The 15,652-nt window shown below is 45.9% G+C and overlaps 1 protein-coding gene across 4 annotated transcripts in view; it reads right to left on the reverse strand.

Annotated features, from left to right (window-relative positions):
• The window catches only part of ABCA1 (ATP binding cassette subfamily A member 1), a 157,060-nt gene that overhangs the window by 47,907 nt on the left and 93,501 nt on the right, over positions 1-15,652 (reverse strand). For all 4 annotated transcript variants that reach the window (XM_003925261.4, XM_074395116.1, XM_074395115.1 and 1 more), the window contains 5 exons: positions 15,500-15,639; positions 15,045-15,161; positions 3,702-3,899; positions 2,718-2,923; positions 1,497-1,673 (listed from right to left, as the gene is read on the reverse strand). In XM_003925261.4, the coding sequence (XP_003925310.1) occupies positions 1,497-1,673; positions 2,718-2,923; positions 3,702-3,899; positions 15,045-15,161; positions 15,500-15,639 (838 nt within the window). The remainder of the gene's footprint in view (positions 1-1,496; positions 1,674-2,717; positions 2,924-3,701; positions 3,900-15,044; positions 15,162-15,499; positions 15,640-15,652) is intronic.

Here is a 15,652-nt window from a genome sequence, read left to right on the forward strand (position 1 = left end):
CATTATCTCACAAAAGCTCAACATCTCCAAGGCCATCTCACTATTGACTTGCTTATCGTAACTCTAATCACAGCACAGACATACACTTCAGGTAGCTCTTATCAGGAATGTTTCAGGTTCCAAACTAGAATAGAAAACGCAGATCTGTAAAGTAAAAGGGACACAGATTTTGAACCCTGAACTTGAGGTTCAGATGAAAGCTTTGGCATGCAGGCACATACTCACTACATGACAACAGGCAGCGGCTCTCAATGTCCCTGAACTCCCCTGCTTCCATCTTAAGACATCCTTTCTAGAGTAAACCTTGGCTTAGGGGTCTTTGTAAAAGTCTTCCTTTGAAAAATTCCAGCTAATTGTTTAGAAGGTAAAAAACAGGATAATTTCTGGTGACCTGGAAAAGCTATAGATAGCCATACAAGGAAACAGGCTATTCAATGCAAAACAGAGAGCAAATACAAGGAGAAGAACACTGCTCCTTCTGCATCCGGATCCCTACACACCCACCCACACACAAACGCGCGCGTGCGCAAACACACACACATGCACACACACACCACCACCACCACCACCACCACCACCACCAAGAGAGAATGAGAGAATTTCCAGAATTTTGAAGAGACATTACATATTTTAGATGTTTGCAATAACTACACCTCTGCCCATTGTCTTAGAAGAAATCATTATATCCAAAGGCATAGTTCCCACAATGAGAACTTGGCAGCTGAGTGACTCAGCACTGAAAGATCTTCTAAAAAGTCTAAGATGAAGAGGCTTTGTTTAGTTTTATTCGGATTGTTTTGAAATGTGGTTTACCACATAGGGAGAAGTGCACACATTTAGATAAAGTGTGCTTTTACAAGTTTAGATGCTGTTTCTGTGGCTGGGGTTATATGTGAGTATGTGCTTGCATGTGTTTGTTATGACATATGTTAAACTTGCAGATTGATCAAATTTTGACCAAAAGGGCAGAGTGTAAAAAATTAAAGTGACAGGCTCATTCCTGTAATCCCAGCACTTTGGGAGCCTGAGACAGGCAGATTGCCTGACCTCAGGAGTTTGAGACCAGCATGGGCAACAAGGTGAAACCATGTCTCTACTAAAATACAAAAATTTAGCTGGGCATGGTAGCATGCACCTAGTCCCATCTACTCTGGAGGCTGAGGCAGGAGAATTGCTTGAACCTGGGAGGCGGAGGTTGCAGTGAGCTGAGATTGCACTGCTGCACTCCAGCCTGGGTGACAGAGAGAGACTCTGTCTCCAAAAATTTTTAAAAAGTGACAACCATGGATAAAAAAGAGGTTTACTAGTGTGTACACATGTATGTATGTCTGTCGTGTGGCTGAAACTGTTGACAACTTACATCCGGTATCTTATTTCCAGATCATTCACACACACACACACACACACACACACACACACACACACAAACAGACACAAACACACATCATCTGGCACAATACAAATGGGTTAAATACAGTGGCTTGCAGGTAACTTACATGTCATCAACGTAACAGGGATAGGGCATCTGTTGCACATAGACCCCAGTTTTCTTCTCAGTGCCTGTCAGTACCCTGATGATTCCTTGCTCCACCACATCCTGCAAGTAGGCGAAGCCCCCCCAGATGTACCGCATATCCTCAAAGGGGTCAGCTCGAGGACCAGGGTCCCAGTACCTAAAACCAAACCACAGGTAATCAAGTATTCCTTTAGAACCATATAATAAAAATAATTCAATCACCCAAAACCCTGCTACCCTTACCAAGCCCCTGTTTCTATTTTTGTCTCTCTCTCTCTTTTTTTTTCAGATGGAGCTTCACTCTTGTTGCTCAGGCTGCAGTGTAATGACACCATCTTGGCTCACTGCAACCTCCGCCTCCTGGATTCAAGTGATTCTCCTGCCTCAGCCTCCTGAGTAGCTGGGATTACAGGCTCCCACCACCATGCCTAGCTAATTTTTTTATTTTTAGTAGAGACAGGGTTTCAACACGTTGGCCAGGCTAGCCTCGAACTCCTGATCTCAAGTGACCCATCCACCCGCCTCAGCCTCCCAAAGTACTGGGATTATAGGCATGAGCCACCGCACCAGCTATTTTTGTATTTTACTTTTAGTCTCAGCTGATATGTACACATATTCTTAAATAAATATAATCAGAATGAACACATTGCTTGTTGATTTCCTTTTCTTCCCCTCCACTGGCTGCCAAACGTTGCATCAATTTGGTCATACCAAAATTTACCTAACCATGCTTTTGCCCTTTTACACAGAAATGATTAACACCAGCACAGAGAACCAAAAGCCTATTTTTTTCTTTGTTTTTCCTTATTGATTTAATTCCCTGGAATTAATTCCCTTGAGATGCTAGCTAATATTAAATGTTAGTTCTTATCTCTTTGCACTCCCTCGGCTTCAAAAAACATTTATTTTTACCTGATGCATCTTTATATGAAACACTTGCAGAGCAAGGAAATTAGGATATAAATATATGAATGTATGGTGCAGATCAAATGCTAAATCAAAAGATACTGATATTTTATGACCTTTGAAAAACCTTCTAGCAAGGCATGTACCAGTTTCACCAAAATCATGCCACCAAGTTTAATTTTGTTGTTGCTGTTGAAATTTCTACCAAATTCTTAGTTAAAATAAAGTACCACTTGTCCTAATGGGCAGTCTTGACCTCCCCAAGACCAGGCTGGTGTGATGGGATTCCACTTACCCATCCTTGATTTTATTTGTCCTCTCCACATTGTCAATGTCCATTCGGATCTTGTACTTGACATGATGGGGCAGCTCAATGCTGCCTGGAGTAATTCCAGTGAACACAATGCCAGCCCAGAACTTCCTCTCATCCAGCAGCTCCATGGACTTGTTGATGAGCCGGACCTCTGTTGCTATGGGTTCCAGCTTGTTCAGGTTGACACACTGATAGAAGAACAGCCTATGTGAGAACATTTGGCAGCCAGGACAACAAGCAGTGACTGAGACAAATCCTAGCCTCAGAGGCAAGTGCTACTACATGATTGCTCATCCTTGCTCTACACAATTGCTCATCCTCACTCTCTAATCCTCTCTAATGCCGTTTTCCAATCTTCAACCAAGAAGGGAGGATTTGGGTTTTTCACTGTAATTTAAGAGAAATTCTGAGAGTAACTTAGGGATATGTTTATTTATTGATTTTGTGGCAGAAAAGAGGTTAAACGAACAATGATCTTATCGTACTTTTCTGTTTTCTTAGTAATTCTGGCTCACAGCAACTAACCAACCAATCAAACAGACCAAAAAACCTTTAACTCATTCCTGCTGATGTATTTTTAATATTAAATTTTAAAAATGTAATTGGTCCTGAATTAGATTTCAGATAAGTTTCACAAGTAATGCCGTTTTAAGGGAATGCTTTGCTGCCATTAGTCACTGAGATAGGAAAACCTTGAAGAAAATGGGTAGAAATATTCCCTTGAGCCTATATAGAATAAAGCTAGAGTTAATTTGCTAAAGCTAGAGTTTATTTACTCATTCAACCATTCAACTAATGTTTATTGAGTGCCTTTTGTTACCAAATCCTTTGTTAGGCTTGGGGAATACTTTTGTAAATGAGACTATGCATTATTTCTAAACTTGCCTCCAGCCTGAACTTTATTGTAACATCTTAGAGAAAGAAACCGTAAGTTTTTTCTAAATGATCCAAGCAACAGAGTCTCACCTCCATGAAGCGAGATATGGTCCGGATTGCCTGGTTAGTCTCGTTGAAAGCTTCTCTCCAAGTGTACACAGAACCATTACTGGACTGGATATCCTCTGGGTGCTTGGCCAAAAACGTCACAATGTCTTGGGCTGTCCAGTCTAAGCCATCCAACTGCTGTTCCCAAAAGTGGTCATTGCCCCTGCTGTCCAACAGCATCTGCCATTCCAAAGAGAAAGTATTAAGTAGTAAACACCAACTAAATCTTGATGTGCATTATGTAATTTACAAAACCATTGTTTTATCCTCACAGACATCTGTGAGGTTGATGACAGTGTCCCTATTTTATATGTGAGAAGACTGAGGCCGAAGAAAAAAGAAATGACTTTAACCAGGGCTTGGTCATACTATTACCAGATGTGGAGCTGGGACTCAAAGTGAGACCAGTCTGAATTCAGAGTCCACCTGCTTCTCACTGTACCACACATCTCATTAACAGTATGAACTACAGTAACAACCACAGTATGTCCTCTATCTAGTTCCTACGTTGAGAAACGCATACAATTTACCTCGCACAAGTCCACGAAGAGGGCACTTTCATTTTTTTGCCTTTTGTTGTTGTTTTGAGACAGTGTCTCCCTCTGATGCCCAGGCTGGAGTGCAGTGGTGGAATCACAGCTCACTGCAGCCTCAACCTCCCAACCGCAAGCGATCCTCCCACCTCAGCCTACCAAGTAGCTAAGACTACAGGTGTGCACCACCATACCTGGCTAATTTTTAAATTTTTCATAGAGACATAGTCTTGCCCTGTTGCCTGGGCTGTTCTTATATACCTGGGGTCAAGTGATCCTCCCACCTCAGTCTCCCAAACTGCTGGGATTAGAGACACCAGCCACCAGCCTGATGAGTAACCTTTTAATATTCCCCATTTTACAGATGAGAAAAACCGAAGTTCAGAGAGGTTCAGTCGCTAAGATTAGGTCACCCAGCTATTAAGCAGCAAAGTCAGAATGACAGCAGAAGCCCTCTGTTTCTAGTGCACCTCCCCACTGCGTTCTATCACCTTCCTCTTTTGAGATGTAGTCTGTTGATCCCACATAAAAACCCTAACCCTAGACTGAATTCTTTCTTCCTGCTTAGTGGGGGAAAACAATACTGCTAGTTAAACCAACAAAAGTACAATCTTTTCCCATTGCAGGACGTAGAGGTCACGGTGCAAAGGAGCCCTGTTTCCATTTCTTGTTCCCTTGCTGGTTAGTTCCTTACATAGGTCAACGTGAAAGGGAAGGAGAGATGAATCTGCTGCTCAATCAGCAGATCCGAGGGGCCGAGGCAGAGGCCTGCACAGATGTGCTGCCAGAAAAGCGGCAGCTGCAAACTCAGCAAAAAGGAGACACGTTTGCAGCTCCCATCACAGCCTCGAGAGAGAAGATGAAACCCTGGCTCTATCCAACTGGAGTCTCCAAGGGTTTGAAAACTGCCGCTTTTTAAAAAAATCTGTCTTATTCTCACTAACATTATAAGCTTTTTCCCCCTTGTGGCTTGGTATTTATTATTTTAATGGGAGCGTAATGATTTTATAGAGTATATGTAATTTCATTAATTATTCTTATAGTGCTGAACATCTAGTCTATTTCCAGTTTCTCACGATAACAATTAATAGAGCAATAACATTTTCTCTCATCTGGTGACTTCTTTAAAATTATTTCAGTAGGCAACACGCCTGGGGGTGGGTGGAATGGAGGTACACAGGACCGCACATTTTTAAATGGTTCTTGAAATTTTCATTCCAAATTGCTTTCCAATGGACAATAGCAATTTATACCATCAACATGAAGGAATGTATTTTTGTTTGATGTAACAGACATAAAATTATACCTCATTAAAGTTCACAGAGGCCAGGGTTAGCGATTCTGAAGCCAATTTGGAACAAGCAAAAGTAGAGGGAAGAGACGTCGGCCCTTCCCAATATGGCTTCTGAACAACATGGCCAAAAGGAACAGCAAGACGAGAAAAACGTGCCAGCTGAGACTGCCGGGCACATGGCCCCTCTGGGGTGCTTGTGAGGGGCAGGAGACCTAAGACTGACCTTGGAAGTGGAGGCAGAGAGGAAACAGAGCCCTAGGATGAGGGGCTAAAAGCAGCTCAGAAAACAGAGCAAATCAGTGTCAGAGGGTTCCATGACTCGCCCGCGAGAGGTGCCCTGGGACAGATGGGGTGAAACAACAGGTGTAGACAGTTCCAGAGACAGCAGAAAGACAGCAGAACTACCCCAGCAGAATCGGAAGCCTCAGCCACCACCTCGTGTAGGAGATGCCAGGTCCTAGGAGGTGACATACTCATGTTGGTGGAATTCAATAAATACTCTTTAAGAGAGGAAAGAAAGGCCAGGAGTGGTAGCTCATGCCTGTAATCCCAGCACTTTGGGAGCCCAAGGAGGGCAGATCACCTGAGGTCAGGAGTTCAAGACCAGCCTGGCCAATAAGGAGAAACCACATTTCCACTAAAAACACAAAAATTAGCTGGGCACAGTGACACACGCCTAGAATCCCAGCTTACTCTGGAGGCTGAGACAGAAGAATCGCTTGTACCTGGGAGGCAGAGGCTGTGGTGAGCCAAGATCAAACCACTGCATTTCAGCCTGGGCAACGAAGGAAGATTCTTAAAGAGAGAGACAGAGAGAGAGAGAGAGAGAGAGAGAGAGAGAGAGAGAGAGAAGAAAGCAGCTGAAGGAGGTTCCCTTTTCTTTCACCCACAGGCTGACGACTCCCTCGTCTATCTCCAGCCCAACCACCCTTCTCCACTGCAGACCCCAGTAGCCACTGACCTACTGGACAGCCCTACCATCCACCCTACCAGAAAGCAAGACTCGCTTTGATGCCCATCTCTTTCACTGCTCCTCAACTAAGTAGTCACCAGGCCTCACTTCTTGCTTTATGCCTTGGCCACTTGGATAACCTCCTCCCTGGTCTCTGCCTTCATTCTTCCCTCGTCCCTCTTCAATTCATCCACCCCATCAGAGTAATGCATCTATATCTCCCCTTGCCTGGTCCCCTAGAACTTAAAGGTCCTCAGCTTGACACACAAGTCCCTCCAAGGCATGCCCATGTCTTTCTCTCTAGCCACAGCTCCCTCCTTTCCAAGAGTACACACTGGATGCTCCCAGCTAGATTCCTCATGAATGCCACTGCCATGTTAACAAACTGAGAGCTTATGAACAGTTGGAGCATCTAGACAAACTTTCAATTTCAGACTACGGAAGCATCTATTTGCCCACAAATAAAAACTCACTGAGTCACTTTACAGGGCCTCCTATCATCCTCTGAGAGCCAGACAAAAAGAAAAAGTCCAATCAGTAGAAATATATGGATTCCAAGGAGAAGACCAGGAAGAAAAGGCCTGAAACCACACTTAGGTCTATAAAACTCTCCTTTAGAGGAGAGATCCACACTTGAATGGCATGAGCAATTATTATTAGTCCGTATGAATCCATATAAATCACTGTTGATGCTTTACTCAGTATAAAGTCCTTTGTCTTTAGAGGGACTTCCTCAGTAACCTGACTCCCAGGGGATCAGGGAATAGTCCTAAACTTTCCAAGTGTTCCCTCCACATAGGCAGAGCCCCTAAAACTCAGCCACCCTTAAAGACAATAAGGTTCAAAACAAGAAACGTGGAAAAATTCTCCCCTGCTTCTTAAGGGGAGCAGAGACAAAGGGAAGAGGCCTCCCTCACCATAGAAATAGGAAATAGCCTAATGGTTCTCTGACTCGGTGCAAGGCAGGGAATATGTAATTAAATAGCACTCAGGCTCAGGCAAAGGAGACATTCTGTTCTTGCTCGGCCTGCTCCACATTTGAATCCAATTGTCTGTAGAGCACTTACCCCTTTCAAGTGGCTCAGAAGCATTAAGTGCATTTCTCCTTCACAGAGTAGCAGCAGCTCATCACTCACACAGTGCCCTGAGAATGCGTATCTCACGCCAGTCTACACGGAACATGATGCTTTTGCTCCCACATCTCTTTCTGAAACCTACTAAGACATAGGGAGGCTAAAGAAGAGGCTGTGGCTGGCTGACAGGCAGCAGCCAAAAATAAAAATAGGTCCTGCAGTTACCCAACTCTAGTTCCAAACACCAGCTCTCACTAAGTTTTGCACAAAACTGCTATTTAACCATCAGAGGCATGGATACTGGTATGCACAGTGTTATCTCTGCACCATGGCCTGTACTTCTGGAGAGCTGATGTCCTGTGGCTTTAGCTATGCTCATTACATCCCAACTAGATAAACTGAAAGACTTCTCACCTCAGTCACATCTGGGAAAGTGACCAGAAACTTACCTCTCCAGTATCAAGCAGGTACTGAGGAAGGAGACCCAGGCATCTGGGATCACCTCCCCCTTGACCTCCACACTGCATTTCAATAGAAGAAAAGGCTGGCCGACTGGCAGCGCCTCTTCGATCACCTTCCTACAAGATAGCAGGCGTGGTATGCGGGAATCTCTCCAGAAGACATTGTTTTTACTTAAAGAAGATCAAATCTCCACCCCACTCCTCCATCTGGAGACCAGAACCCTTTCCTATGTGATTTCGAAAGCTGTAAACCCAAGACTCTTTCACATGTAATTCCTAAAACTGTAAACCTAAGACCTTTTCATATGTGATTTTAAAGCTGTAAACCCAAGACCCTTTCACTTGTCATTCTAAGGCTGTAAACCTGAGATCCTTTCACATGTAATATCTAGAGTGTAAGCCTATATAAAGGCAGAGCTTCTCTTTGTTAGGAGAGCTTGGCCGTTTGGACAAAACATAAAGCCTTGCCCCTGGGCTGTAATAATAAAACCCCTTCCTTTCTAGTTCGGTGTCGGAGAGGTCTGTTTCTTGCAGCCGCTCCTGCTTCATTTGGTTCCCTGACCAGGAAATGAGTTCTGGCAGGAGAAGCCTCTCAGGTGGTTTGCCTAGCCCTTCGGAGAATCCCTGCAGGGGGTTCCCGCCACTGGGGCGACACAGTTCCTGAGAGTGCTCCCAGGCAGGTATTTGCCCAGTGGAGAGCCTCGCCAGAGCAGAGCAGGAAAGGCCCCGCAGTGTGGATCCACCCAGTGGCTGAACACCGAGAAGGAACGGGTACTTGGAACATCCCGACAACAGAAACATGGTAGGATTGGTCCCAGGAAACTTGTCCACCTCCTTTAGGTGGAAGCGTGGCCTGATCACCCACAGGTGTCAGAGTTGGCACTTGTGAACTTGGCTCTCTCTACTTTTTGTAACTAACCTTGGAAGCTTTTGCTGATGTTATTGATTTGAGTGGAGGGAGGAGAGCGATTGTGTGTGTGTGTGTGTGTGTGTGTGTGTGTGTGTGTGTGTGTGTAGGGGTCCACCTGGACTCATCAGCTGTGAAATGTGGAAATATCAGGCCCATTCCATTAGAAGGGGCCTCATGCTTCGAGCAATTTGTAGGGCTAGTTGGAATTAGAGACAGCCACATAAGGCTGAGTGGAGGAGCCTTTTGCCATCTAGGCATTGTAAAAGGATTGACATGAATGTAAATCGGAGAGTGTGTATTGCATCTCACTGGGCGGGAACTGCAGTGGGTGCAGAAACACACTCTTAACAGTGGGAACTGTGTTTTTGGCACATAGGCATGGGTCACACTCATAGCAAAACCACTCCTTTAGAGACCATGTTGAAAAATTTCAAGAAGGGATTTAGTGGAAATTACACAGTAGCTATGATACCAGAAAAATTAAGGACTTTATGTGAGGTAGATTGGCTAGCATTTGGGGTAGGTTGGCCCCCAGAGGGGACCCTCGACAGGTCTCTTGTCTCCAAAGTAAGGCATGAGGTTATACGCGGCGAGCTAGAACACCTTGATCAATTTCCATACATAGACTCGTGGTTGCAGTTAGTTTTGAAGTCTCTGAAGTGGTTAAGAGAACAGGCAGTGACTGTTTTAGTGGCCAAGGGACAGACTGCTAGAAAAAATACCCCCCCACCGAGAGACGCAGTCTCCCAAGGTCTGGCGCCTGGATGGGGCAGAATCAGTGGCAGAGACACGGAGCCCAAGGTTCTGACAGACCCAGCAGCAGAAGAGTTTTTGATACCGAGAAGCCACAAGGTCTTGTTGACCTACTGCAAATGATTATTCAGACTCATAACCCTATTCCTGCTGACTACCACCAGCTGCTTATGTATCTTTTTAACACAGACAAGAGGCTGGATGAAGTGTTTCACATGTATACTCCTTTTGATCCTGAAAGCCCTGAAAACCAATGCATGATAAATATGGCATTAGTCAGTCAGCAGTCAGAAGACATTAGATGAAAATTGCAGAAACAGGCAGGATTTGCGGTTATGAATACCTCACAGTCACTGGAGATAGCTAACCAGGTGTTTGTGAACCGAGAAGCAGTGAGCTGTAAAGAAAGTCGTAGAGATAACCAGCGTCAGGCTCAAAGAAATGCCAACTTGATAGCTGCTAGCTGCCGCTATTACGGGAGCACCGCCAAGAGTGTGGGAAAAGGGGGGTTCTTGGAAAGCCCCGCCGTCTGCCCACCCGCGCCTGCAACGTGATCAGTGCGCTTACTGTAGAGAAGTGGGGCACTGGAAGGACAGGTGTCCCCAGCTAACACGAAAACAGGAAGACCCAAGTGCAAGACTTCAGACAAAAGTGAAGGAACTCTGTTCAGTCTAATGGAAGGGCCACTGGACTAAAGGAGGAGGGGCCGGGCTCATACGCCCCCAAAGAGCCCATGGTCCAGACAACAGCCCTGTAACCCCCCATCGAAGGAAACAAAACCAATATTGTTAGAGCTACTAAGGTGCTAGAAAAACAGACTTTCTTGTACTTGCTGGACTGCTCCTACACCCTTTCTCCCGCAAAACTTGTGCAAATTAAGGGCTACAACTATCCCATTCAATAATGAGGACTCCCTGCAGCTAAGATTGCCTCAGGCAGGGGTTATCCAGGCTCTCACTGTCCCTCAGCAAGGAGGGCAGAGAACTTCCCTAGCAGGGACTGAAGACTGGTATTTCCGCCCAGGCCAGGCAGGGGTTGCATTTGGTTAATCAGACTACAGTGACTTTGCACCCACTTGCACCCGACTTGTGCATGCAGTTGGAATTATTGCCAGCAGAGAATAGTTGGTTCACTTGATTGGATTTAAAGAATACTTCTTTAGCATTGGACTGGCCTCTGAGGGTCAAAAACTATTTGCATTTCAATGGGAAAAATCCAGAAACAGGTGTGACCACCTGGTACACCTGGACCCAGCTTCCCAGGGCTCAGAAACGCTCTCACCATCCTTGGGGAGGCACTAGCCCGTGACCGTCCCCCACAAGTTTCTTGCTAAGGACTTAGGCTGCATGCTGCCCCTTTATGCTAATGACCTTTTATTGGGACACCCCACGGCAGTTGGGTGTGCAAAAGGAACAGATGCCTTACTTTGACACCTAGAGGACTGTGGGTATAAAGTGTTTAAAAAGAAAGCCCAGATTTGCCGACAGCAAGTGTGATATCTGGGGTTCACCATCTGGAAGGGGGAACGCAGCCTAGGAGCAGAGAGGAAGCAAGTCATTTGCAACCTGCCAGAACCCGAGACTAGAAGGCAGGTGAGGGAGTTCCTGGGAGCTGCGGGTTTTGTGACTTGTGGATTCCTAACTTTGCAGTACTGGCCAAACCCTTACACAAAGTGACAAAGCCAGGAGGGGAGGAGACAAGAAACTCTTTGGATGGGGCAGAAACTAAAAGTGAAACTTTTGTCAGCCCTGGCTTTGGGGCTATCTGATTTAACAAAGCCTCTCATGCTGTATGTGTCGGAAATAATAATAATAATAGGAATGGCAATTGAAGTTCTAGCATCAACTCCGGGAAGAATTTAAATATCAAAGCACCCCACACAGTAGTGACTCTAATGAATACCAAAGGACATCATTGGTTAACAAATACTAGGCCTGCCAAATACCTGAGGCTGCTAAAGTGAAAATCTCCGCATCACCCTTCGGGGGTCTGTGCAATACCCTAAACCCTGCCACGTTGCCCCTGGTGCCAGGAAGCCCATGAAATAACCTGTGTGCTGCCTCGAGACCTCATCCCTAGGTTTGGACTGCCACTGAGCACTGGATCAGGTAACAGACCAGCATTTGTGGCGAATTTGGCCCAAAAGACAGCAATGGCCTTGGGGTATTACTTTGGAAACTGCACGCTGCCTATTGCCCTCAGAGTTGGGGGAAAGTGAAAAGAATGAACTGGACCATCAAAAACAGCTTAGGGAGAGTGTGTCAGGAAACAGGATCAAAGTGGGTGCAGGCACTTCTCTTAGTGTTATTCAAAATTAGATGCACTCCCTCTATGAGGACAGCATATTCCCCCTATGAAGTTTTATATATAGGCCCCCTCCCATACTCCAGACACTCCCAGGACCTCCTCAGGAGTGGGGAAAGATTGAGTTTGGATGCCAGTTACCAGCTCTAGGGAGAATCGCTCAGGATATTTCAACCTGGATAAATGAAAGATGTCCTGCATGCTCATTCTCCTCAGTTCACCCTTTCTCACCAGGTGATCATGTGTGGATAAAGGACTAGAATTCAGCCCCTCTAAAGCCACGGTGGAAAGGACCCCAGACCACAATCCTGACCACTCCTACACCCATAAAAGTAGAGGGAATCCCAGCCTGGATCCACCACAGCCGTGTGAAAACTGGCAGCAGCTGAGACTTGGGAAGCTACACCAGACCCAGACAACAAGTGCAGAATCACCTTAAGAGGGACAAGAAACCCTGCTCCAGCCACATCCCGGAAGCTGGCTGGTCCACACATGGCTGAAGCATGAGGAAATTCATCGTGGGACTTGTTCTTCTTAATATTTGGGACTTGTACAGCAGGGACATTAACTAATTTTGAAAGACGCTCTCAGTGTGTACACCAGGTTACTAAGGTAGGATGGAAAGTTACTGCCATTCTTCTGTTCTACAGTTATTATGAAGGGACACAGAAGGGAACCTGCTTATATAATGGTACTCGGTATAAGGTGTGTAGTCCAGGGGACGGACAGCCCGATGTATGCTACGGCCCCTCACAGCCCCCTACACATATGACTTTTGAAATTAGACTCCTAACAGGGCGATGGAATAGCCCTACTAAATTAATAGCTAAAACAGAGGAGAAAGGAAGCCCAAAACAGGCTACACTAAGGTTTGATGCCTTTGCAGCCATCAGTGCTTATCACTCCAGTCAGGGGGGCTGTGGTCCCCTCGGATGGGAACAAAGTAATGCAAAAGAGCGTAAGTATACCTGCCAGAGAACCTATTGGTGCAGTAATTGCATTTTTGGGTCATGCGTCATCTGGGCCACTTGAAAAATAATACAAATAATCCCGTTCGTCTTGTAAAAGGGAGAGATACCATTCCAGGGAGTAATGTGCCTTTTGTCTCAGGACATTGTAACCCAGTAGAATTAATAATCACAAACCCCCAAGACCCTAAATGGGGAAAAGGGGAGAGTGTAATGCTAGGAACTGATGGGAAAGGGCTTGACCCTGAAGTCCGTATCCAGATTCAGGGAAAAATCCAAAAACACTCAGCCCGGCCAGTGTACCAGCACTTTTATGGTATATTAAATAAGCCAGTGCCAGAACTTCTGAAAAAGACAAAGATCTTGTTCCTCCAATTTGCTGACAATGTGGCCCATTCCCTCAATGTCACTTCTTCCGTGTATGTGGAGAGATGACTATGGGTGACAGGTGGCCATGGGAAGTCTTTGAGTTATTATCCTCTGACCCTGTCCCTGACCTGACCTCAGTTCAAAGGGTTCAAACCAACAGTTTCTGGGTTTTAAAGGTTTCAATTATTGGACAATATTGTTTGGCCAGAGAAGGAACAGACTTTACTGTTGCCGTCGGAAAGCTTAGCTGCATTGGGCAGCGACTGTTTAATGGAACAGTGGGCACTGTAACCTGGTGGAGCTCAAACTGTACTGAAAAGAACCGCCTCATAGCATTTCCAAAATTACAGGGTGCTTGGAGTCACCCTGGGTCCCGGAGAGACTGGACAGCCCCTCCTGGGTTGTACCGGACATGTGGACATAGAGCATACGTACAGCTGCCCGAAAGACGGACAGGTAGCTGCGTCACAGGCATCATTAAGCCTTCTTTTTCCCTATTATCTGTTAAGATGGGTGAGCTGTTAGGACATCCAGTCTACTCCGCCCGAAGAAAAGAAGTCTGCAAATAGGTAAATGGGAAAACAGTAAGTGGCCACCGGAAAGATTTATTGAGGACTATAGGCCGGCCACAGGGACAGAGAATGGCTCATGGGGACACGGGGCTCCTATCTATATGCTAAATCAGATCATCCAGGTGCAGGCTGCCTTGGAAATACTTGTTAATGAAACGGACAAAGCTCTGGCCAAAACTCCAATGAGAAATGCCATTTAGCAGAACCGGTTGGCCTTCGATGATTTGCTGGCAGCTGAAGGAGGAGTCTAAAAAATTCAAACCAACCAACCACTGCCTGCACAGAAAAGACCAGGGTCATGCAGTTAAGAACATAACCAAGCTAGCACACGTGCCTGTGCAGGGATGGCATAAATTCGACCCTGAGCTCTTGTTTAAAGGTTGGTCCTCAGCCTTGGGAGGGTTAAAAACCCTCATCATAAGTGAGATAACAATAGTGGGTGTTCGTTTACTGCTCCCTTGTCTACTCCCTCTGTTCCTTCAGATGATTAGGGGATTCATCACTACTGCAGTTAGCCAAAAAATGACATCACAAGTATATTATATGAATCATTATCAATCAGTCTCTTCAGAGGATCTGGGAAATGAAAACAAGAGTGAGACCTCTCCCTAATACTATATAGCGGTGAGGGTCTCAAAGCGGGGGTGAGGAAGGAGACCCAGGCATCTGGGATCACCTCCCCCTTGACCTCCACACTGCATTTCAATAGAAGAAAAGGCTGGCCGACTGGCAGCGCCTCTTCGATCACCTTCCCATAAGATAGCACGCGTGGTATGGAGGACTCTCTCTAGAAGACATTGTTTTTACTCAAACAAAATCAGACCTCCACCCCACTCCTCCATCTGGAGACCAGAACCCTTTCATATGTGATTTCTAAAGCTGTAAGCCCAAGACCCTTTCACGTGTAATTTCTAAGGCTGTAAACCTAACATCCTTTCACGTGTAGTATCTAGAGTGTAAGCCTATATAAAGGCAGAGCTTCTCTTTGTTAGGGGAGCTTGGCCATTTGCACAAAACACAGAGCCTTGCTCCCGGGCCGTAATAACAAAACCCCTTCCTTTCCAGTTCGGTGTCTGAGAGGTCTGTTTCTTGCGGCCGCTCCTGCTTCAGTACGTGGTCATGGGAGGGACACTCACCCGGACAAGGTCCATTTCTTGGCTGTTCTCCATGAAGGTCCAGATCTTGGGGCTGAGTTCTTCCCACATGCCTTCCAGATCGTGGAATACAGCCAGTTCCTGGAAGGTCTTGTTCACCTGGAGTCAGGTAGGAAGCCAGGGACCGCAGAAAGAGGAGGAGAGGCAGACAATGAGCGCTTCAGCTCCTTCATGAAAAGATACCCTATCACAGCAGCCCTGTACCAGTCCTCTCCATCACCAAGAAATGCCTGCTGGTAACTATGATTCTATACCCAGGACCAGGGAGCTGGCCCTTATCACTCAACTCTGGTCTGCATCAGACTAGAGATTTTCACTCTGGGAATTCCAGAAGAGCTCCGAGTATACCTAGCACACACCTCTGAAGCTATCTTGAGGTTTTTGCCCCAGTTCTGGGAAGATTCTGGGGAGGGAGTCTTGGGCTGGGGACAGCTTACCTCAGCCATCACCTGCCTTGTGGCTGGAGTGTCAGGTGTATACAGGATCTTCCCCACGAGCAGAGGCTTCAGAGCTTTCCAAATAATGCGGGAAAGAGGACTAGACTCCAAATTCTTCATTAAATCATTGCAGTAAGGAGCTACAAAGAAGAG

The sequence above is a fragment of the Saimiri boliviensis genome, chromosome 2, assembly GCF_048565385.1.
Source record: "Saimiri boliviensis isolate mSaiBol1 chromosome 2, mSaiBol1.pri, whole genome shotgun sequence".
Lineage (NCBI taxonomy): Eukaryota > Metazoa > Chordata > Mammalia > Primates > Cebidae > Saimiri > Saimiri boliviensis.